The sequence below is a fragment of the Globicephala melas genome, chromosome 15 (assembly GCF_963455315.2).
Source record: "Globicephala melas chromosome 15, mGloMel1.2, whole genome shotgun sequence".
In the NCBI taxonomy this organism is placed as follows: Eukaryota; Metazoa; Chordata; class Mammalia; order Artiodactyla; family Delphinidae; genus Globicephala; species Globicephala melas.
Window position 1 is genome coordinate 59,953,923 of NC_083328.1, and position 25,404 is coordinate 59,979,326.

The 25,404-nt window shown below is 46.9% G+C and overlaps 1 protein-coding gene across 5 annotated transcripts in view; it reads right to left on the reverse strand.

Moving 5' to 3' along the window:
- Positions 1-16,249, reverse strand: part of BCL2L1 (BCL2 like 1) — a 51,986-nt gene extending 35,737 nt beyond the window's left edge. The window contains exons 1-2 of one of the 5 annotated variants that reach the window (XM_030830965.2): positions 16,119-16,249; positions 13,920-14,595 (exon numbers count right to left, since the gene is read on the reverse strand). In XM_030830965.2, coding sequence (XP_030686825.1) covers positions 13,920-14,483 — 564 coding nt within the window. In that variant the 5' untranslated portion in view covers positions 14,484-14,595; positions 16,119-16,249. Of the gene's footprint in view, positions 1-13,919; positions 14,614-14,900; positions 15,849-16,004 lie in introns of those variants that run through there. The other 4 variants (XM_030830963.2, XM_030830967.3, XM_030830961.3 and 1 more) reach the window with 4 other exon arrangements.
- Between the last annotated feature and the right edge of the window lie 9,155 nt (positions 16,250-25,404).

Consider the following 25,404-nt stretch of genomic DNA (forward strand, 5'->3'; position numbering starts at 1 on the left):
GCTGATGGCAGTGAATGAGATTCAGTTTCTACCTTCAGAAAGCTCAGAGCACCTTGCTTAATTAGTCTTTCTCCCAACAATCCTATGAAATGATTATTTCCATTTTATAGATGTTCAGGCTTAAAGAAGTAAAGTAACCTGTCCAAATTCATGAAGCTAGGTAAGTGAGAGAGCTACGATATTGCTTCCACTCAAAAAGTGCTTGTTGGTTGAAAGAATTAATGAGTGAAAGAATGAATGAAAGAATGAGAGACACAGGGTTTTGGCCTCAGTCAAGGAGCAGCAACAAGACCAAACATTTATAGTTCTCAAAGTGCTTTTTCATCTATCATCTCCTTGGGCCTCTCAAGATAGCCCATGAGGGAGGCAAGGCGGGTGTTATCTTTCTTCAGCAGATGAGGCAACAGACTTACAGCCACACAGCAAACAAGGAGTGGGGCCATCCTGGAAAACTCCAGAGTCCCCACAGCACCTTGTTTAATCATTCAGATGCATGTCAAGCACCTACTATATGCTAGGCATGCTCCTATGCTCTTTAAATATTCAACTCATTAAGTCTTCCACTCAGTCAACAAATAATGATTGAATGTCTTCTGTGTTCCAGGTTCTATGGCAGGATCTAGGGATACAGCAGTGAATAAAGCAGGGGAGATCCCTGCCTTCCTGGAGGCACTTGGCAAAGTGCCAAAGAAAATATGCCCCATCACCAAATGCCCAGCCAGCAACAATGGCCAAACCCCCACTGTGTACAGCATGATTTGGGGCCCTTGTGGAGGAGGTGGGGGACAAAGTTATGAGCTACAACCCCCAGCTTTAGGAGTCTTAAAATCTCCAAGTTCTTGGTTCGAAGGATATACATATACTCTGTCAGCCTAAAAGTCTGCTCTTGGAGTGTAGCTCCGATAGTGATCACAGCTTCTTGATCACCTGTGAAGGCAATCTGCTAATAACAGCTGTAATAGTAGCTGTCATACTGAGTAATTACATATGCCAGACTCCATGATAAATGTTCCATGTATCTTACCACTTATTTTTATGATCAAGAGTCTTTCAAGAAAAGTACGGCATTATTTTCATCTTTTAACAGATGCGGAAACTAAGGCTGCGACAGATTAAGCAATTTGTCCAAGGATAACTATAGAGCAAGTAGGATTCAGCACTGGTTTGTCAAATTTTGTATCTGGCTCTGAACAGTGATGGAATTTCTCCCAGGGAGGCACTGGAGATGGAAACATCAAGAATACCAAGAGCAGCTGCTTCCTGGGAGGGCTAGGACCTCCAGAGCCCCCAACAGATTTTTCCTCCCCCACTTTTATCAGGTCTGAACATCAGACAGAGAGGGAAAGGTTAAGTAAGCTCAAGCTACCCCTAGGGCAACAGGAGTCTCTCCCTCTCTGCTGAACCTCCAGGGGAGGAGTCTGTGACCTTCATTTGCCACCACCAACCCCCCACAAGAGAGACAGAAGGAAGGAGGGGATGGGGGCAGGGGAGTCTTTTCCCTGGGTTGGGGAGGGGTGGGGCACACCAGGGAAGAAGGGAAAAAGCATGACTGCTTCTTTCCTCTCTTGGACAAGAAGCCCGTACATGTGATGTGGTGTGTGTCCTGCACATGGAAGCCCCACAGGGGAATGCCAGGGTACCTTTTGGACCCAAGAAGACTCAGAGAGGAGAGACTGGCACAGCCCTGAACTGCAAGCTAAGCTAACAATTTCTAAGCATTGTAACTAGGTCATCAGGTTCCTGGAGAAGCCAGCTGTGTCTGGGGATGGGGGATGGGGAGGGAAATTTTGCAGTTTACCAAGATCCCTACTTCCCTTCAGGCCCCGCCCTCCCTGAAATCTGCACCTGCTCCCAAACTGACCCCTCCCCCTAGCTGGGCCCAGCTGTCAACGGCTCCCAATGCCCCACCCCTGCCTTCCATGGGCCAGAACTATGGGGGCCTCTTGGACAGGAGGTACCTTATTGCCACCTTAGCCCTTCGGAAAGGGAGCTGTGGGGCAGGGAAGGAGTGGCCTCGCCTGGGGGGTATTTCTTACTCCATGAGGGCAGCAAGAAAGCTGGGTTCCTTTGGGCCTGCCCAGGGTACCTTCCTGGCATTGATGCCACAGGTGGCAGGAGACAGATGATGTTTCCCCTGCTGAGACCAGAGTTGCCAAAAGGCTTCAATCAAGCCTTTGAATCTGCACCTGGCCTGGAGCCCCAAAATAACAACCATGGCAGCCTACCTGATCCACAGGTCGCAGGTGCATCTGGCTTTTTTCTCCCTGCTGAGCCCTGGCTGGCAAGGGATTCTCTCTGCCAGCGATAACTAGAGACCTGGCTGCATGGCTCTGGTGTTGGGCCTCTCCCCATTGGGCCCACCTCTACCAGCAACTATCTCCATCCCTCTGCCCAGGGGCCTCCACCATCAGTCACCATTCCCTTCTCCCTGACCAGCTTTACTGACAGCCCAGACCCTCTTCTGCCAGACTGCCTCTTCACTGTCTCCCAAATGCTTCATCATACACATTCCACCCTCCAGCTCTGTGTGGATCTTTCATACCTATCAAGGCTGCCCTTGCCACATTCGTTTCACCTACTGAAAGCCTTCACGGTCCAAATTTTCCTAGTAGGTAGTAATGATGCCTGACACCGACTGAGCATACTGTATTCAGGCACTGTGCTAGGTAGGCTACAGAATCACTCACTCATTCAGCAAGTATTCACTGAGTGGATCCCATGTGCCAAGCACTCTGCTAGATGCTGGGGATGAAGGAAACTTGAAACAAACCCCCTACACTCCGGGAGCTTAGCTTTTACAAGAGGAGTCAGGCAGTAAAGAGGTAAACAAAGGTGGCCTCTTTACTCTTTAGGAGAGGTGATATTTGAGTTGAGACCTAAATGCTAAGACAGCCCTGATCAGATCTAGGGGAAGAGTGACCCTGGCAAGCCTATGACAAAGAGATTAGTACCACTATCTTCATTAAGGGATGATTACTACCTTCATTTTACAGATGAGAAAACTGAGGACTCGGTGTGAACTGCACAAAGGCACACTGCTGAGAAAGCTATTATTCAAGCCTCTAGTGGTGACCTTTCTCCTTCCTGACACTAGGGTTTGGGCTGGTAATGCAGTTGGTGAGGGAGAAGGTGCATGGGGTGATGCAGGCTGAGGGTGGAGGTCCCTGGACCAAGCCACCAATTGAGTAGCTAGCTAATTGTGGAAGTGGGCTGGTTTGGCAGGGGTCCAGGGCACCTGTGGGATGCAGCCAGGGGGTCTGTCCTCTTCCATTTCTGGAGTCTACAATACAGATTTGGCACAGTTTGCCTGGAGCCATTCACCAAGGGTTGCGAGTCTATTCCTACTGCTTTAAATGAGTTTGCTTCCTTAAGGACAGAGACATTTTTGTAGCCTAACCTGCATCTAATAATAACAACCCTTCATGTTCATTGAGCAGATCCTGGCTGAGCCCTTGCCCAACCCCAGGTCCTGTGCCAGGTACTCAGGGTAAAGTAAGCCAGTCCAGGCCTGCAAAGAAGCAATGATGCCGTGACTTGAGGGTAGGCTTTGGCATGAGATACAGCTGGGTGCAAGACCCAGCTCTGCCTCTTACAAGGTGTGGTACTGTGGACATGTTATAAAGCCTCTTGAAGCTCTGGATTCTCCATCTCCACACCAAAGCAGTTGTGAGGACCAAACACGATGATTATGTCAGGGGCATAAACATAGCACCTGGCACAGAGCAAGCACTCAACACATAGCACCTGTCATTATTACTAAAAAAACACTTTTGCATTTCACTTTCTCATTTGAGCCTCACTTACTCTGGTAGGCTGGTACTATTCTCTCAGATTTATGGATGAGAATTTAAAGCTGATTTGTCTAGTGCTACGCCACCAGCAAGAAATTAAGCTAAGTTTCACAGTGAGAGGCCTGCGTACCGCAAAAAAAAAAAAAAAAAAAAAAAAAAGAAATTAAGCTAAGTTTCAAATCTGAGTGCAGAGTTTTATCTATGGGTATGTAGAAAGTGATCAATACATACTACCATGACCCTTGCCTGGAGTGTCTGGGAGCTGAGGGGACGGATGGGTGATGCACACAGCCTGACTCAGATGGCAGAAAGACACCAGCAAGGCCCAAGGTGTAGGGCATGGAAACAGACCACTGAGGGATGGGACCCGGTTCCCCTCATTGCAGTACCCACAGTATCCCCAGCCCTTAGCGCAAATAAAGTATTCACCAGTATTTGCTGATTTAACAAATGAAACAAAACTCTGAAGACAGCTCCAAGCAATGAATCCCGCTTTAGGGAAGGCAGGCAACATTGATAACACTGAGTTAAAAGCTAGAATTCTAAGCCATTTACTGTGGGACTAAGGCCCCTTGCCTTAGTTTCCTCCCTGAAATGGGACTGAACATACCCACCTCACTGTGAAATCATGTATACAAAGAAGTCTGGTGAGTTATAAAGTGTTATCATGCATATAAAAGCAATTATCATCAGGCTACAGACCACTAAGGCAATGAAGTGTTGTGACGACAAGCACCTCAGGTTTGAAGCCCAGGTCGTCCTGGCACTAGCCTGTGTGGCCCTGAGCATGTCACTTTTCTCTAAGTCTCAGTCTTCTCAACTATAAAATGAAGATGACACCACCTACCTTGTAGGGTTTTTTAAGATGGCTTAGAGATAAAGAACACAGGCTTGGACTAAGACAGACTTGGTTTCAAATCCTGACTCTGCTTCCCACTAACTGGGTCCCCCCAAATCTCATTGTCCTATAATGCTGAGATTGTTGGACAGTAACACAGATGAAATTGGTGAAAGCCCTGTCACATAGTGAGCACTGAATAAATGCCAACAATCATTTAGACACTGGTACAGTCAGGGGAGGGGGCAAGGTGTAGTGTTTAAAAGTGGGCGCTTGGAAGCCACCCTCACAGGCTTTGCCACTTACTAAGCATGCTACCCTTCACAAGGTGCTTAACATCTCTGTACCTCAGTTTCCTCATTTGTAAAATAGGGATAATAATGGTAGCAACTTCAGAGTGTTGCTCTGCGAATGGAATAAATTAATACATATAAAGCATTTTGAACAACGCCTGGCATAGAATAAGCACTTGATAAATGTTAGGTGCTATTAATAGTAACGTTAACAATAATATTAATCACCAAGTGGAATAAGAGGGAGGGACTGTGTAATCCTGGGACACGGGTATCCCATGGAAGAATTCTAGGGAAATCCCTGGGCAGCTGTTTGTAGGCAAGTTCTCAGCCTCTGGGAGAAAGACTCTTCTATGGAAAGGACATGAGGCTGGGGGCTCCTGAGCAAAAATCTCAGTCCCGATGACCAGGAGGCCAGTCTCTGGGGAGGCAAGTCAGGCTGCTTGGAAGGACACAGTGTTCCTGGCCCCGCCTGACTCAGGGGAACAAAGGCACGTGTGTGGCCAGGGAGGAGGGAGGGGAATGTTTCCCTTTCAAGAGCGGAACAAAGGATCTGAGGCATAGTTGAGTGCGTTCCAATCCCCTCCCAGGCTAGCTCCCATTCCTCAGATGATTGTCCAACAAGGTTTTCAACCTTCTAGCTTCCTCCTGAAAGGTGACCTCGGGGAGGGAGTGGCAGGCTCCACTTCACTCTTCCCTCTGTCATCGGTCTCCAAGAGGCAGGATTTCTACGTGCCAACCTCTAAGACCTCTCTTAGGAGTCCCAGGCCTGTGCGGGGTATGGGGTGGGGACCCAGGGGGAACCCAGGGTTAATGGATGACACAAGGCACTGCAAGTGACAGGTTTAATGTCCCTCTAGGGGGAGTCCAAGACTAAAACTGCTACTTAGTGTGGAGCCAGGAGAGAACCCAGGAGTTCTGACCAACCCCCAGTGTGGGGTGGGTGTAAAACTCTGACAGAACTCAGTGGAAATGCATTTTCTAAACCTTAAAGGGATGATCACAGGCTGGAGAGAGAAGCTAGGTGAAGGGTGAAGGGGGAGGAAGCGAAGAAAGTAACTGACAAGAGGAAAGGGAGAGACATGGCCAAAAAAAGGAGTTTGTGTGAGGCGGGAGCCTTTAGGGATATTACTTTCCAATTTCCAGCAAGAATTTTCTTGCCAGCAAGAATCCGACTGCTGGGGTGGGACAGGAAGCAGTCCATGGAAGTCATTGCAATGGCATTTCCTGAAGAGTGAGAGAAAAACCTCTAGTTCCGAGGGGAGCTCTGGAGTCTGCCCAAAAAGCCCTGTAGCTTGGAGCTAGCCCTAAGGCTCCGGCTTGGCCTGAGAGTCTCATCAGGGATGAAACCAAGTAGCAGAAGGTCCCAAAGGCAGTTTCTTTCTGCAAAAACACTATTTACAAAAATCAATATGTAATAAACGGGAAGCCAGATGATGTGACTGAAGGAGCCCTTGGTTGCGGCTGCTGGTTGCTGCTGATACTGACAGTCACTATTCTGAGAGCCTTTTGACATGAATTAACTCACTGAATCTTCAGTGCAAAGCGCTATTATTATAGCCATTTACAAGTTAAAAGACTTGCCCAAGGTCACAAATGACATAAGTGGTCTAGTCCAGATGTGAAAGTCCAAACCCTGCATCTTCCTCCTGATGTAACCTTGGGCAAGTCACTTCATCTTTCTCAGCCTGATTTCTCTCTGCTCACCTCCCTGGGTGGTTGGTTTATAAGCATCAGAAAGGCAAGGTGGGGGGAATTCCCTGGCAGTCGGTGGTTAGGACTCCCACTTGCAGGGGCACAGGTTCGATCCCTCATCAGGGAACTAAGATCCTGCATGCTGCAGGGCCAAAAAAATACAAAGTATCTGGGAACACTGGAACCACAGTCCCTCAGGGAAATAATGAGCAGAACTCACTCCATTAAAAATAATAATAATAAAAAAATTTAAAAAATTTTTAAAGGCAAGGTGGATATGAAAGTGCTTTCTAAGCTGTAAAGTGCTACATAAATGTGGAGTGGAAATATTGTGGGGTCAGTGATAAACTACCCTACATTAACACTGGGATTAGTTAATTTTTAGCAATTAAAGTGCTGCAGCTGTTGATAGGAAAGAGCCACCCTAAAGCATAACTATCGTGAAATATGCCATAATGATGGAATCCACAAGGCCTAGGGCCAGTGAGAAGCAGGATTCCTATACTCAGCTTCAACCCTCCATCTTACAGATGGGGAAACTGGGGCCTAGGGGTAAAATGACTTGGCCAAAGTGAGACAGTGAGTCAAGGCAGATTTGAGACTAGAACTGGGATCCTGACTAAGACCAGTGCTTGACCAACATGCAAAGGAACACTACGGAGCTCCTGGCAGGACAGGAACACTGCTACGGCCTGCCTGCCCTAAGGATATGCCCAAAGGTCACTACGGAGTCCAAACAAGGGAGAATAGACGCTGTAGATTCTGTGAATGGGTCTCCAACACGAGTTCTGTGGCAAAGATGATCAGAATTATGATACCAACCTGTGCCAGGCTCTATGCATCGCAGGCAGATCTCGTTAGGTCTTCGCCATGGCCTTGTGAGGCAGGTAATATTTGCCCCAAGGTTCAGAGAGTTCAAGGAGCTTGCCCAAAGTCACAGAGCTAGACATGGGTGATGTGGGACCTCAACCCAGACATGGTGCAGTTATCCACACAGAATTAGTGCTAGAGTGGAGGAGGACCATTCAGCACACCACATTTGAAGAGACTATCCCAGAACATCTAGCTTATTTAGCCCTGATTCTATGATCTCCAAGTGGTTAAAAAACGTGGCTTTCAAGGTGGCCAGACCCATCAATATGCCATGTGCAAGCCTGGTCTTGGTCCCTTTTCACCATTTCCACCTCTACCTCCTGATCCAAGCCACTCTTCTTTCTCACTTGACAGCTTTCACCAGCCTCTTCACTGGGCTCCTGGCTGCCACCCTTGCAGAATTCAGATCATTTCACCCCTGCTCCTAATCTTCTCCTGGCCTCTCTCATTCTACCAAAGCCAAGTCCTCACCATCACCTGTAAAGGGCCATGTGATTGGGCCCCTGGCTACCTCTCCCCCCTCAATCCCAACCACTCTCCCCTCTCACCTCCTACCACTCTCTTACTGTTTCTTCTCCAGCTACACTGGCCTTCTTGCTCATCCTTGAGCATGCCAAGCACACTCCCTCCTGAGTCCATCCCTCTGCTTATAACACTCTTTCTACAGGTACCCACATCGACCACCACCTTACCTTCTTCAGGCCTTGGCTCAAATATTACCTTTTGGTGATGCGTTCTCTATGCACTCTTTTAAAATTGCAGCCTTACCTCCTTTTGCTAGGCATGCCTTATGCCTCAATGTGCTTTATTTTCTTTATAGCACTTAGTATCACCTGATATATGTTATGTATGTATGTAATTACACGTTGTCTGTTTCTCCCCACTAGAATGTAAGCTCCACAATGCAAACTTAATTTTATTTAATGCTGTACTGCTAGTGCCTAGGACAGCCTGACACACAGCAGGAGCTCAATTAATATTATCTGAATCAATGAATGAATGTTTAGGGACTTCCCTGGTGGCGGAGTGGTTGAGAATCCGTCTGCCAATACAGGGGACACGGGTTCAAGCCCTGGTCCAGGAAGATCGCACGTGCCACAGAGCAAGTAAGCCCGTGTGCCACAACTATTGAGCCTGTGCTCTAGAGCCCGCGAGCCACAACTACTGAAGCCCGCACACCTAAAGCCTGTGCCCCGCAACAAGAGGAGCCACCACAATGAGAAGCCCGCACACCCAATGAAGAGTAGCCCCTGCTCTCCACAGCTAGAGAAAGCCCACGCGCAGCAATGAAGACCCAATGCAGCCAAAAAAAAGAATGAATGATTAGATAAAGGGCAATTCCTATTACTATTATTCTGGTTTGATAAGTGTCTGTTTCTTCAGAAATTTAGGCGGCTTCTCTTCTCTTTCATTAGGTACCTGCTACGCCTAAGATCTCTGCTCAGTGCTGATTAAACAAGTATGGACAAGATGTGGACTCCACCCTCAGGAAGTTCCTAAACCTGGTAGAGGTATGGTAGTGTTAGATGTCTTCTTTATACTAATTTAAACTCTACCACTGTGATTTACCTATCCAAGTTCTGCTGGGTACTATACCAATAAAATAGTCTTAGCCCCTCTTCCTGCAGATATTTGAAACCAGTGACCGTGGTCTCCTGGGTCTTCTCTTCCCCATGCTAAACAAAAAGACCCAGTGGGATTGTCTGACTTAGATCTGCCAACTGGGAACGGGGAAGACAGACTGTCGGCTGGAGAGACAGAAGAGAAGCGGATCCAGGAGCAGAGTGGCTCCTTCAAAGAAAAGAGAGGGAGTCCTTGGGGAGGAACTCCATGGAATTAGGTTGAAGGTTGGGGGTGGGGACAGAGCCCTGCTCATTAGGTAGTAGGAGATTATGTTTCTGTAGAAGAGCAGCTCACTGGGAATTACCCCTAAACCTATCCATGCTAAACCCAGACAAAACCATCGCTGCTAAAATAAAGCTCTGTAATGGAAGGCTGAGGGCACTGGAAAAACCAGGGAGGACGCCCAAGCCACTGGCCTCAGGACAGATACCTGCTGGGGAAGGGAGAAGTAACAACTGCTGCTTCCTGTAGCCCAAACAAATCTGGTGACTACCCACACAAAAGCCAAGAAAACCCTCTAGGTTCTGTTGGGGACCCCTGAAAAAATACTTGGGTATTTTCTACCAGAAGCTTAAGGGCTCTGTGGGGCTACTGGGGAAATCAGTCTCAGGAAGCCTGGAAAACCCTGTGATGGTGATGGCGTTTTAAGGGCAACTTCAAATGTACATCCAGAAGAACCGGGTGTTTTGAGGGGGAGCCCCTGAGACACTGCTACCTCACTTTGGGACCTGAATGAGAGATTACTAAAAATTTCCACGTTTGGGGTTTCTAATGGGGTTTCCCCAAGAAAACCACAGAACTGCGAACAGCTGCTGAGATCTGCAAAAGTCGCTGAGGTGCTTCAGCGAAGCATACATTAGTGCCAAAGAAGACAGAACAGGCAAGAAGAAACCTACAGAAACTAGAAGACCACAGAGCTATGCAGCCTGGGAAAGGCCAAATTATGGTTTCTCCGCCACCCCCGCCCCAACAACTGTTCATTGCTTTCAACAATGGTGTTTCCATCAAGCTAAGGGGTTTCCCAGGGACAGTGATAACAAAATGGCCTGGCCCACTTGGGTCCCCACCACATAGCTGTCCACATTCCCATTGGAAAGCCCCAGAAACACTCTGTCCCTATCATTCTAGTGAACATCTCAGCGGCTGGCTTTGTTTCTCAAGAAACTCTGGGGGCAAAGTTCAGTTTTCGTAGGCAGGTAGCCCATTCCTTAAAAGAGGCACCTCCATCCTGCAGTTAAGGCCAAGGAGAGCCTTTGTTCTAGATCCTTTACTAGAGTCAAGCTATGGCAGCTGTCTATTTCATTTTACAGGTGGGAGAGATGGATGGACAAGAGAGATAAACAGGTTCAGCATCTTGGCAGGTGACTCCAGGTAGGCGGTGGTGTGGTTATATGTGTGGAATTCCAGTCCTTGGAGCATCACCCACAATTAAGTAGACATACCTGGAGCAAGCCATATTCTCCCTTTATGCACACAATTCTTACCTACTGGTAGGGCTTGAGAAAGTTTTAACAATGAAAAATTAACAAGAAGCCCACTCTCAGGACTTCCCTGGTGGCGCCGTGGTTGAAGGTCCGCCTGCCGATGCAGGGGACACGGGTTCGTGCCCCGGTCTGGGAGGATCCTGCATGTCGCGGAGCGGCTGGGCCCGTGAGCCATGGCCGCTGGGCCTGCGCATCCGCAGCCTGTGCTCCGCAATGGGAGAGGCCACAACAGTGAGAGGCCCGCGTACCGCAAAAAAAAAAAAAAAAAAAAAAGAAGCCCACTCTCACCGGGCAAAACCCTGATACCCACTTGAGTTTTACCAGTGCCAGAATGTGCGGAGGCTACACACATGCCTTTGGCAGCCCGCTACTGCCAACAAAGGTGCTGTTCTTCCTGCAACTCCTGAACAAGGCCAGCATCAGACTCGAGTGAGCACCTCCACAGGCATGTTTTGCTTGGCCCAACAGCACCTTTGGCTCACATTATTACTCCTAGGACAATCTGAAATGCAGGCAAAGAGTTTAGGCTTTGGAGTCAGGCCCACCTAGGTGTAAATTCTCACTCAGTCACTTAACTGGCTGAGGAATACCTGGGGCCAGTCACTTAGCTACCAGCAGCTTCATATGTAAACTGGGAATAAACCCACCTACCTTAGAAGGTTATTGTGTGGAGTATATGAAATAGCATGTCATTTCCATGAAAGAAAGTACCATGTTTTGCTTATGGCCAGCACCTAGCACATGCCTTCCTCATAGTAGATGCTCAGTGAATTTTGGTTGCATAAGTAAAATACCTAACATAATGCCTCATGCATAAAATGTACTCTCTAAAGGCTCATTTCCTTTTCCTTTCCTGTAGGGATGCTAAATTTAGAGCATATCCCAGGGTGGAATGGCCCGTAACTCTTACACTCATGGATCCCCCAGCCACAGCCTCCAGGAAGGTTATGAGATGCCATTGCAGTAGCCAGTCCGTAAGTCAAACAGGATGGTCCCTGAGAGGGAAGTGGGCGGGTACCCTCTACCCAAAGGATCCCATGTCACATGTTCTTTACCTCCTGGCCTCAGGGAGAATGCGTGCCCAGAAATGGTTGACATAACTGGCTCTTCTGCACACATCCCCTCTGTTCACCAAGAGGAAGTAACATACGGTATGCTGTCCAACGGGCTCTGATAATTCTTGAGCAAAGAGACAGAAGATGGAATTTCAATCCAGTGGTGATCTAACGAACTTGCCCAGTGCTATTGTGTCTAAAACCTCTTTCTTGAGCAAAGAGACAGAAGATGGAATTTCAATCCAGTGGTGATCTAACGAACTTGCCCAGTGCTGCTGTGTCTAAAACCTCTTTCTACGTGCAATACCAGGTGACTAGCAATTCTCTGGTCCAGGCAGCCCTCTCAGAGGCTGTCTGGCAGGCCAGGAACCTTTCCCATATTGCCTTTTGTTAATAGCTGGCAACAACCCACCTGTATTAGGACCACCGGCCAAAGACAACGGTCAGGCAAAGTGGGCAAATGGCCCAAGTCTCTACTTGGAGATGCCTCAGAAGGTGTGTCAGAAATGCTGGAATCCTGTCCCTCCTGTAATAAGTTAAACAAATATTTGCCCCCAAAGAGAATCAAAGCAGAGGGGAATAAGAGAGGTCATCCCACAAACCAATAGGAACTATTTAATCATTTATCTCTCCAGGGAGTTCATTTACAGAAAAGCTTTCAAGTCTGCCAGCCTTAGCTAAAGAAAGCCCTCCACCTTTACCTTCCGCAACCCCACCCCAGTCTTCTGACCTCTACTGACTTGACCCCTTTGCCTTTTACAAGAACTGGCAGTGGGAAGAGTTGATGAAGTTGCAAAGAAATGGGAAATAAGACAGGGGGTGGGGTTCCAGGAGGTCCCTTGCTCTGTGGTAAACTGAAGTGCCTACCACACCCTAGGCCCAGCCTCTGGATAATTGCATTCTTAACATTCCTGAGTCCACGATGCATGGCCCTTTCCACCTCAGCTCCTTCAATCAATGACTTATTTTCCACAGGCTGCTTGATTTTCTGGGTTTTCTGAGGGGACAAAATACCTCTCATAAGCCCTGCCCCTCCCCGAGGCAGGGAGATAAGCAAGGAGATAGAACTGAGTTCACTGCAGAAAAGCAAAAACTGCCTACAATGACCGCCAGTAAAGAATCTCTCACCACTAGCTCACCCTGACTTGGTGATGGGCAAGGGAATTCCCCTCCCTGGCAAAGGAACGAGGCACAACTGCTGGGCCCAGAAAGTATACCTGCGACCGACGACGACTACTACAGCAAACTTGCTGGTGTCCATCACTGTGCTCACATTAGCTCCAAGGACTGCAAGGCAAGGAGGGCTTGCCACATTTTTTTAGTGGAAGAAGCTGAGGCTCAAGGTAAACTGTCCTGTCCAAGGTCACACGGCTAGTTATGTGACAGGGCTGGAACTCACACCTGTGTCAGTTTGTTTCTGAAGTCTGTCACTGAATCTCAATGTTCCAAGGAGCCCCACAGACCAGGTTCTTGCTTTGCCAGCAAACAGTGCTCAGTGAAGAGGCCCCAGGGCCCCGGCCGGAAAGCAACAGGCGTAACAGCTGGAGCTCGCCAACCGACCCCAGGCAGTGAGGTGCAAAGTCCCTGGGCTTAATGAGTGACACAGCAAGAGCTCCGCAAACTGGCCAACCACACAGAAAGTTGCACACTTTAGAGCCAATGAACATAGGGGCGCAGCACAAACACAACTGGCCCACTGGCACAGCTAACACCCTAAAATCAGACAATCCTCAGCCATCCAAGCCAGGGGGATGCGAAGTCTGGTCATGCAAACTCTGAAATAAAGGGAACTTGATTTGGGGGAGGGAAGCCCGGGCCAGGATTGACATCCCAGGGGAGTAAGATTGAAGGGGCTTGTGGGTCACTGATACTCACTATCTTCTGCAGGCATTACACTCATCACCCCTTAGCACGGTGAGCCATTATGTCAGGGTGAGGGGAACACTGGACTAACTTCCCACTCTCAAAGGTTTGGGGCCAAATGAACACACAGGCTATGTTTTCCTCTGCAGAGAAACTAGAACACAAGTATGAAAGAGTAGGGTCATGAGGATGACCAGAATGAAGATGTCTGGTCCTTGCAGAACTAGGTCACCTGTATTTCAGAACAGTTAACCTCTTGTGGTGCAATGAGGCCAGTCAGGTCTCCTTAACAAACAACGTCTCCAATAATCACCCAGAATAAGAGAAAGACACATAGGGGAAAGGCTGTTGGGAATCTGACCAGAGGCCAAGGAAAAGGGACACACAAGGGGCGTGGTCCTTACCCAGCCGCCGTTCTCCTGGATCCAAGGCTCTAGGTGGTCATTCAGGTAAGTGGCCATCCAAGCTGCAATCCGACTCACCAATACCTGCATCTCCTTGTCTACGCTTTCCACGCACAGTGCCCCACCGAAGGAGAAAAAGGCCACAATGCGACCCCAGTTCACCCCATCCCGGAAGAGTTCGTTCACTACCTGCTCAAAGCTCTGATATGCCGTCCCTGGGGTGATGTGGAGCTGGGATGTCAGGTCGCTGAATGCCCGCCGGTACCTCAGTTCAAACTCATCGCCTGCCTCCCTCAGCGCTTGCTTCACCGCTGCCATGGGGATCACCTCCCGGGCATCCAAGCTGCTGCTGTGGCCAGTGGCTACATTCACCGCAGGGCTGTCTGCCAGGTGCCAGGATGGGTTGCCATTGATGGCACTGGGGGTTTCCATGTCTGATTCAGTCCCTTCTGGGGCCTCAGTTCTGTTCTCGTCCACATCGCTAAACTGACTCCAGCTGTATCCTTTCTGGGAAAGCTTGTAGGAGAGAAAGTCAACCACCAGCTCCCGATTGCTCTGAGACATTTTTATAATAGGGATGGGCTCCACCAGTCCATTGTCCAAAACACCTGCTCACTCACTGAGTCTGGTCTCTGCTTAGTGGTTCTCTTCTGAGATCCAAAGCCAAGATAAGGTTCTGAAGGGAGAGAAAGAGCTTCAGGAAAAAAAAATTAATATGCATGCCATTTACCCTACAACATCCCATTCCCTCTCCAGGTACCAGCCCTGGGTTCTTTGCGGCTCTTATGAAGGTCTGGGTCTAGCTTCCAAGGGACTTGAATGAAGTCAAATTGAAAGCACCAGTGGGCTCTGAATCATCACACCGGCTGTTTTTTTTTTTTTTTTTTTTACCTCAACCATCCCATTTTCCCCAAAATGTCTTCCTCAGAAAGTCACCCCAATGGGCAGTCTGCCCCCCAACCCCACCCCCACACCACCTACATTCAAATGTCTCGGGCAACGGCAGGCAGGTGCAGCCCCCGGAAAATCTTTTGTATCATAGGTCGGGCTAGGAGGTGGCAGCCGGGATGCCGGTAACTCAACCGGCCTCGCGGCGGCTGGCAAAAAAAGCAGCTCCGGCTGGAGGGATCATGCGACCCGGCGGACTGAGAGCTCAGAAGGCGACACAGGAATTACGAAGCTCAAGAACCGGCCCCCTCGCTTGCTTCCTCCTCCATCGCCCAGATCGAGGGCGGCCGCTCAGCAGCCGCGGCCTCCTGCCACCCGGGAGCCCAGCCCCCTCGCTCTTGCACGCCCCTTGGCTCTCCGCCTCCTACTGGGAGCCAGGAGAACTCTCTCGGAGATGGCTGGTGTGAGGTTTAGTTTTTGTTTTTTTCTATTTAAGTACCAGCCCAAGGTGAGGTTTCCGAAGAAACCCTGAAGGGACTTCTCAATGGGGCTCAAGGTTTCGATGAGGGGCGGAGAGAGGGAAAAACTGCCTCGGATCTGCGCTCTGACTTTGGAAAGGCCATCCCCGGGCCTTTCTGGGAGGCTGAAAGCCGGGGACCCCCCAGAAACGCCGCTGGTTTTCTCTGAATTCCCCAAAGGCCCTGGACTTGGCGGTGGCGGTGCGGGATTGCCGGGTCCTCCATTCCCCGCACGGACACAATGGCCGCCGGCGCCCTACACAAAGACCGGGCGAGGGTGAGGCGCCGGGACTCTTCTCGTGTCAGAGAGAGGGGTCGAGGCCAGCTCGAGACCCCCCACAGCTGAGACCACGTTTTCCTGGGGACAGGCGGCTTCCTGGCGCCCCCGGGAGGGCTTGGGGGCCGGGAGCTGCACCTCTCCGGAGCCCGGGGTCGGTGGGCTGCGGCCTCGCAGCTTCCTCCGCGCTTTAGGCCAGGTACCCGCCCGGCCACCGCCCCGTTGCTAGGCAACTACTCTCCCTCAGGGGCGCCCCCTAGACCTTTCTGGGAGGAGGGGTCTCGCCCCCGGCGGCCCGCCCCGGCGTAGCCAATCAGCGAGCCCAGGTAGCACGCAAGCAGGACGGCGAGGGCTCCCATTGGGCGCAGCGCCTGCCACGCACAAGGGAGGCGGCGCTCTCACCTGCGAGCCCCGCGAACCGTGGGGGGCCACATACCCCCTTCATGCGCCAGGTCGTTTTCGGACGCGAGCGCTCTTCGCGGCCAAGTTCCGCGCCGTGGACCTGGGCCGGCCTACCTGGCTGAAGGCTCGCGCTGTCTCTTCCGAACGAGTCGGCCTCAGTTTCCCCTGAAGAGACCGGGAGAACTTGCAAGCTCAGTCACTTCCGGTGCCGCGGCAGCGCGCGCGAGCCCGAGACGCAAGGGGAGTGCGCGCCTTGAGGACTGGCGTCAAGAACTGGGCGGGAGCGCCCCCTTGCGGTGGAGCTGGGGAACCCGGAGACGCAAGAAAAAAAAAATCAACGTTTACGTTCACATTTCCATTCATTCATTCATTTAGCCAGTTTCATCCACCCGTCAGTTTATATATCGAAAAAGCATCGCGTTGTGTCTAAGAACCTTGTGTCTGGGATTCCAGCTTTGCTGGTTGGGCAAGTTACTCAACTGCTGGGTGCCTCAATTATCCTTAACTGTAAAATGAGTAAAAACCAACCTCCCTCATTGAGTTATTGTGATGATTAAAAAAGTTGTTATTTGTGAAGTCCCTAGTATATGCTGCATAATTTCTCTCAGCAAATGTTTATTGTTTGGATTGCTGAAGTTAGAGTTAGGAACAAGACAAGACATGGCCCGTGCTTTCATAGAGACTTAAACCCTTGAGATGGAGAGAGACAGTAAACAACTAAGAAAACGAACACGGTAATTTCAAATAGTGACTAGTGCTCTTAAGAAAGCAAATCAGGGTATTGTCATAAAGAGGGTGAAGGAAGAGGTGCTCCTTTAGAGTGGGTGGTGAGAGACGTAAGCCTTGTCCTCCCTGCCCTGGTGAGGAAGAGAGGCATTTTTTCAACTGTTTCAATTGTTTGTGTAGGGTGCCAGAGACGGCCTCTTTGAAGAGACGACACAGGACCCAAGACCTGAAGTGTAGGAAGATGCCAACTCATCGGAAGAGTTTAGAGAACATCAACCTTGGCAGAGGGACTGGCTTGTGCAAAGTGTCCCTAGGCAGTAGGATCTTGGCATTTCCCAGAAACTGAAGGAGAAGCAGTGTGACTGAGGGAGGGCAAATGTGGGTTGAGAGGAGGTTGAAAAGTTGACCATGGAAGTGAGTTAGACTTGATTCTAAACATTCAAAGGTGTTTTATTTTGTGATAATTTAATTGATTAAAAATAGGATATTAAAAATACACCAAAGAGCATAGAATTAAGTCCTCTTCCCACACCTGCTTTCCAATCCCTAGTTCCCCTCACAGAGGTCATCACTCTTAAGCCCTTTCCTCTGTAGTCTTTCAGAGACGGTCACTGTATTCACAAGCAAATTTATATGTATAAATGTTTTTACACAACCAGTCGCTTGCTATAGACACTTCTACATCTTGCTTTTTTTTTGCTGAGCTCTATGTTTATAGTCGGCCTTCATTTTTTAAATTAACACACAACTTTATAAAGATATGCCATAATTTACTTGCCCAATCCCCTATTTGGGAACACTTAGGTAGTTTCCAGTCCTATCTTATTATAAATAAAGCTATAACTTATCCATTTGTTATTTTGCATATGTGGGAGTTTATCTGTTAAGTAAATTCCTGAAAGTGGAATTACCAGTAACTGAGTATATGAATTTGTTTTTTGTTTCGTTTTAATGCATATTGGCAATGTGCTCTACATAGCAGCTGTACCAGTTTGTCCTCCCATCAGTAAAGTATGAGACTGCCTATTTCCTCACATCCTGAGCTACACAGTGTGTTATCAAACCTTTTTATCCTCACCAATCAGATAAAAACTGAGAGACACTCTTATTTTGATTTCTTTTTATTAAGAGTGAAGTTGAGCAATTTTTCATATTTATGAGTCTTTTTGGGGGAGAATGTCTTGTTCTGATGAATTCTCTATGCATTTCATTTGCCCTTTTTTCAGTTGGTCTTTCTGTTGAACTTTTTTCTCATTGATTTGTAGAATGTTTATCCTTTTTTTTCCTACATATAAGTCATAAATAGTTTTCCAGCTTATTATTTATTATTATGGAAAAACTTTTATTTTCTATTTTTTTTTTTTTTTTTGCAGTACGTGGGCTTCTCACTGCCGTGGCCTCTCCCGTTGCGGAGCACAGGCTCCGGACGTGCAGGCTCAGCGGCCATGGCTCACGGGCCCAGCCGCTCTGCGGCATGTGGGATCTTCCCGGACCGGGGCACGAACCCGTGTCTCCTGCATCGGCAGGCAGACTCCCAACCACTGCGCCACCAGGGAAGCCCTTCTATGTATTTTAATGTATGTCTTTTTCCTTTGTGGTTTCCAGGTTCTATGTCATTCTTATGAAGACCTCTGTTTGATATCATAAAAATAATTCTGTTTTCTTCTACTTGGTTTCATATATTACATTTCAATCTATGTTCCATCATAAATTCCCTTCAGTGTAAGATGTGAGGCAGGAATCCATAAATTTTTTCTAAATAACTACCCAATTATCCCAATATCATCATCTTTTCCAGCTCACTTGAAATGTCTCCATTACCATAATCTATATTCCCAAGTGTATTTGTGTCAATTTCTGAATTTTTTATGTTCCATGGAAAGGTGTTTTTTTTTAATTTATTCTATTTAATTATTTTTATTTTTGGCTGCGTTGGGTCTTCATTGCTGCAGGCAGGCTTTCTCTAGTTGCGGCGAGCAGGAGCTATACTCTTCATTGCCGTGCGCGGGCTTCTCATTGCGGTGGCTTCTCTTGTTGCAGAGCACGGGCTCCAGGTGTGTGGGCTTCAGTAGTTGTGGCGCGCGGGCTCAGTTGTTGTGGCTCGCGGACTCTAGAGTGCAGGCTCAGTAGTTGTGGCTCATGGGCTTAGTTGCTTCGTGGCATGTGGGATCCTCCCAGGCCAGGGCTCGAACCCATGTCCCCTGTACTGGCAGGCGGATTCCTAACCACTGTGCCACGAGGGAAGTCCCCATGGGAAGGTTTTAAACTGGTACAGGACATGATCTGATTTCCATTTTTAAAACCTGTGGTGTCACAATCACTTCAATGTGGAAATTTTTTAAAAAAATAAATTTATTTATTTATGGCTGTGTTGGGTCTTCGCTGCTGTGCATGGGCTTTCTCTAGTTGCAGTGAGCCAGGGCTACTCTTCGTTGCGGTGCACGGGCTTCTCATTGTCGTGGCTTCTCTTGTTGCGGAGCACGGGCTCTAGGCGTGCAGCCTTCAGTTGTTGTGGCACGTGGCCTCAATAGTTGTGGCTCGCGGGCTCTAGAGCTCAGTTTCAGTAGTTGTGGCACACGGGCTTAGTTGCTCCGCAGCATGTGGGATCTTCCCGGGCCAGGGTTCGAACCTGTGTCCCTTGCATTGGCAGGCAGATTCTTAACCACTGCGCCACCAGGGAAGCCCTGGAAATTTTTATTATGGAAGTCTCTGATGTGCTTTGGGAGGCCAGGAGAGAGCAGAGGTGTGAGGGGTATTTAAGGTGGAAGGTGCTGCCTCAGCAAAGGCATGGAGAGTTAACAGGAGAGTCCAGATGGGATGGCTAAGAGGGAATGGTAGCAAAGGAGACTGAATGTAAACATGTATCTGCATGTGCAGGACACTAAATAGGCACTGGAGGAGCCAACCAGGCTTTTTGAACAGAAAGGACATGAAGAGATTTATATTGGGGGAAGATAGAGCCTTTGGGGAAGGGAACTTTGCAATATTTATCAAGAGCCTTAAAAATGGCTCTGGAAAGATCATTGAAAAATAATCTTTGATTGGAATTGAATTTAAGAAAAGAAGTGAAATGCAACCAAATTTTATCCACAGAGATGTTTATACTAGGTTATTTATAACACAGGAAAGAAAAATTAAAACTGAGAATTCAGTAAATAGGGTGATACTTTAAATGGGTTAAATTCACACATATTTAATGATGGGGAAAAATACTCAAAACATAACACTTTGTAAAAAAAAAAGGGTTACAAAGCTATACTGAGAATTATTCTAATTTACTAAAAAATGTACATTACATGCAACATATAGTAGAAAGAATTACGCCAGGATGCAAAAAGGTGGTTATTGCTACATAATCAAATTATGGATGATTTTATTTTCCTTTTTATAATTTCTATATTATCTAAACATGACTATTTTTTTTAATTGGAAAGCATTGTTTAAAAACACATTTGCTGAGATTTAGATGATGAGGAGATGCTTATGGTGTAATATGAAGTGAAAATAAAAGTATACAAAATTAGATGTGTGACATGATCTCAACTCTAAATACCATGTATAGGAAAAAAGGCTGGGAAATCAATATGATAAAGACAAAAGAAAAATGGAGAAAGCCCTTGTGCAGATGCTAAAGAGGAATGGAAATAGAGTGGTCAATAAACCAGAGATTGAGGTAGATGCTCAACCTCACCAGTTATCAGGAAAAATGCAGATTAAAACCTCAGTGAGATATCATTTCACACCCACAAGATTGGCAAAAATGAGAAAATCTGCCTTTTTTTGGTAGATGGTTATTCAGCAGTCAGTTGTGATTTTGGTGTTTTCATGAGAGGAGGTGAGCTCAAGTCCTTCTACTCTGCTGACGGCACTACTGCCTCGCCAGCAACTCCCTCACCTCGGCCAAGAAAATCTGATAAAATCAAGTGTGATTCAAGAATATGGAATAACTTTGGAAAAAATTGTATTGTTACCAAGTAGAATTGAAGATGCCTACAACCTATGACCCAGCAATTCTATTTTTTGATATATGCTCTAAAATAACTCTTAACACGTGTGAGATGCAGGTATAAGGATGTTTATAGCAATACTACTTCTTTTAGCAAAAATATGGAAACTACCCAACTGTTAATTATAGCAAATGATTAACCAAATAGTAGTATGTTTTTACATAGTAATATGACACAGTGAAAAAATAAGCAGATTTAGCTATACACAGCTTGAAAGAATCTTAGAAACACATTGCATGAAAAACATTGCAAAAGAATAATGCAGTATGATTCCATTTATATATAGTTTGAAAACAGGCAAAATTAATTGACACACTGTGTAGGGTTTATGGTAGCCAGCCACCTCCAAGAAGGCCCCCAAAGATCCCTGCCTCCTGGCATTCACACTTTTGTGTAGTCCCCTCTCACAATGTTCTGTGTGATTGATAACAAATGGCAGAGATGATGGCATGCCTCTCTTTCTCTCTCTCTCTTCTATCTCTCTGTCTCATCACTCACTCTGGAAGTAGCCAGCTGCCATGTTGTGAACAGCCATGGAGAGTAACAGTATGGAGAGGCCCATGTGTAATGAGAAACTAGATCCTCCCGCCCCACCGAGCCTTCAGATGACTCAGCCAACGGTTGACTACAAACCTTATTTGAGACCCTGAGCCAGAACCACTCTCTTAAACTGAATTCCTGACCCTCAGAAACTGTATGAGATAATAACGCTTGTCATGGTAAGCTGCTAAGTTTGGAGGTAATCTGTTCTGCAGCAATAAGTAGATAATTCATACAGGGAAATACACCTATGTGGTAAAATTATAAAGAAGTATAAGGGGATGATCAACACAACATTCAAGACAGCCATTGCACCTTCACAGGGGAGGGTACAGGATGAACCAGGGAACAGGATAAAGTTGGGAGCTTGAAAGAGAATAGAACTGTTCTTCTTGTTAAATTAAATCGTACGTATGTGTACAGAATGTGTTGCCTTACTATTCTTTATGCCTTTCATTCATTTTACATATACATACATTTATGTTTGTATCTACTCAATATCTAATAAAATCAGTTTATGAGATTTAAAAAACTAGAAGGAAATACACTTAAATGCGAAGAGTGGAGAGGTTGCTTCTAAAGGCTAGGTTATAGTTATTTTTTTGGTTCTTTATTATTTTCTATATTTGCCAAATATTACAAACAAGTAGGCAATACTTTTGAAATGAAAAATTTTTAAATATATAAACACACACATATGTAAAATACAAAAATGCATGCGTTTATAGATATAGATATATGAGGGTTTGTATTTGCATTAAAAGCCTTTGAAAGATTCACACTCATCTTTTAACACTAATTTTTAAACTGAGGAGTGGGATTGACAATGGGGTAGGGGGGGAGGCTTAGGGCATTTTCACTTTTTACTTCATAAATATTTATAAACTCGTATGGATCTGACTGCAAATCTTAACTCTGCTGTGTGACCTTGAGTAAGTTATGTCACCTCTTTTTTTTTTTTCTTGCAGTACGCGGGCCTCTCACTGTTGTGGCCTCTCCCGTTGTGGAGCACAGGCTGCGGACGCGCAGGCTCAGCGGCCATGGCTCACGGGCCCAGCCGCTCCGCGGCATGTGGGATCCTCCCTGACCAGGGCACAAACCCATGTGCCCTGCATCGGCAGGCGGACTCTCAACCACTGCGCCACCAGGGAAGCCCTATGTCACCTCTTTTGAGCCTCGGCTTTTTTCATCTGGAAATTGAAAATAATAGCACCTACCTGGTAAGGGTGTTGCAATGATTAAATAAAGTAATAAATATACAGCACCTAACATATATTCTCACTCTGTCATAATCGTGTATAATATTTGTAATTTAAAAAATTTTTAACATAGAAAAGTCTCCCATATTAAATCCCACATTAAAGTAGTTTGACCTAGGCCAGGGCCCACTGCAAATGGAGAGGATGGAATTTCAAGTGATTCCCCTCTTCCAACTCCCAGAAGAAGACAAAGGCACCTCTTGAGTCTGGCTACCACTTACCTTACGTGAGCTTATTGAAAAAAACCCCTGCATCAGTAGTTCCTCTCTATCCCCCCAGCCCCCAGCCCCTGGCAACCACTAATCTAATTTCTGTCTCTATGGATTTGCCTATTCTGGAAATTTCATATGAATGGAATCATACAATATTTGTCCTTTTGAGTCTGGCTTCTTTCACTTAGTATAATGTTTCAGGTTCACCTACGTTGTATGTATCGGTATTTTATTCCTTTTATTAAAGAATACTATTCCATTGTATGGATTTACCACATTTTATCTACTCATCAGTTGGTGGATACTTGGGTTGTTTTCTATAATTCATCGCTTTTAATCACTGTGTGCTAAGGTGTCTGTAATCCTTCCTCCAAAATGGATTACACATCAGCTAGGAAGGAAGAGACCAGGACACCCACAGAGATCCCTGTGTTTGGTTGGAGGGGAACTGCAGAAGACAGATCTTTTTGATGACTGTCACCAATGGCTCACACTTGCAACCTTCTCCAGGGGGTGTCCTTAGGTGATCACAGCCACCTTGCCTGGAGGTGTCTGAGGGTTACGTCGCTACCCAGAGCCAGTGACCAGCTGTTGTCTGTTCTCCATGAAGCAGGAGGTCTCCAGTGAGCTGGAAGGCAGGTCCAGATTTCTGGCCTGGTGACCACAGGTTGGATGGTGGAGGGAGTGACAGACACGGAGTGAAGAAGATTTGGAAAGGGCAGGAGTAGATGTTGGGTCTTTCCCTCTCACTTTTTAAATATAGAGCTTGTCTCCCCCTCCTCTCTCCTTTGCAGACTCCTCTCCCCTTCTATAATAAGAAATAATAAATTCAAAGCACACAAGTAACACGTGGATATATTCTTTTAAAAAAATTAAAAATAAAGATCCAATTATCTATCCTTTCTGTCCACGAGTCCTGTTTAGCTCCTTCCCTCTGAAATTCCCACTCTTGTCAGGTTGTTGTGAATTCTTCCATACCTTTCTCTCTATATACACATCCATGTTTAGGAGAGGTAATATAGGGCAGTGGTTAAGGGTTTGGCCTCTAGAGCTGGCCTATTTGGGTTCAAATCTTGGCTCTGTTGCATACAAACTATGTGACCTTGGAGAAGTTTTCTAACCACTCTGAGTCTCAACTTCCTCAATCTATAAAATGGATATATAACATTACCTACCTCACAGGGTTATTGTCAGGATGAAATGAGTTAACTATGTGCACAGTACTCCAAACAGAGCCTGGCCTATGGTAAGTGCCCGGTAAGTGCTAGCTGTTAATACTTAATCACACCCATGGGAAACGTGGTACACTGTTTTGCATATTTTTAGAAAACATTATGATCAACTATACTTCAGTAAGAAAATATAGTTCTTAAAGTTCAGAAAAAAACCCCCATAATGGTTTCATAATGAAAAAAAAAACACCCCTAATCAATCAGCACTTTGTGTTTTAACTCCAGAATGTGTCTCAAAGATTATCTCCATGTCGGTCCAGATCTATCAAACTCGTTTTTTAAAAAATATTTATTTATTTATCTTTGGCTGCATTGGGTCTTCGTTGCTGCGTGCAGGCTTTTCTCTAGTTGCGGTGAATGGGGGCTACTCTTCGTTGCGGTGTGCGGGCTGCTCATTGTGGTGGCTTCTCTTGTTGTGGATCATGGCCTCTAGGCGTGCAGGCTTTGGTAGTTGTGGTGCACAGGCTTAGTTGCTCATGGCATGTGGGATCTTCCCGGACCAGGGCTCGAACACGTGTCCCCTGTATTGGCAGGCGGATTCTTAACCACCGCGCCACCAGGGAAGCCCCCAAACTCTTTTTGAACTGATGCTTAGTATTCCATCCTATAGACAGTTTATTGAACAACCCCCCTCTACTAATGGACCATTAGGTGGTTTCCAATTTTTCACAACTACAATGCAGCAGCCTACTAATTGATTTCCCTATTTCCACTCTTGTTCCCCTTCCCTCTGTTTTCAGCACAGCAGCCAGAGTTATCCCATTATAAGTAGAGAGTAAATCAATGCTCAAAACCCTCCCAGGACTCCCACCTTATTCAGAGTAAAAATCAGCTTCCTTACTAAGGCCCAGTTGGTCTGCATCCTGCCCCAGAATATCTCTGGCCTCATCTTCTGATACTCTCCTCCTTGTCCATTTGATCCAGTCACCCTGACTCCCTAGCTATTTCTAAAACATGCCTCTCTGCTCCTGCCTTTGCACTTGCTGTTCCCTCTGCCTGGAACATTCTTCCTTCAGATATCTGCATGGCTTACTCCTTCACCTCCTTCAGGTCTTTGTTCAAACGTCCCTGAGCTACCCTATTTATAATTGCAAACCCCTTTCACATGGATAAGGCCAAAAGAGTAATGACTGAGGGACTTCCTTCGTGGTCCAGTGGTAAAGAATCCACCTTCCAATGCAGGGGACGTGGGTTTGATCCCTAATCCGGAAACTAGGATCCCACATGCCACGGGGCAACTAAGCCCATCCGCCACAAGTACCGAGCTCGCGCTCCTCAACGAGAGGGCCTGCATGCCACAAACTACAGAGCCCACGCGCTCTGGAGCTGGCTCGCCACAACTAAAGAGAGAAAGGCCCGCACGCCACAACTAGAGAGAAGTCCGCACGCAGCAACGAAAGATCCTGCATGCTGCAATTGAGACC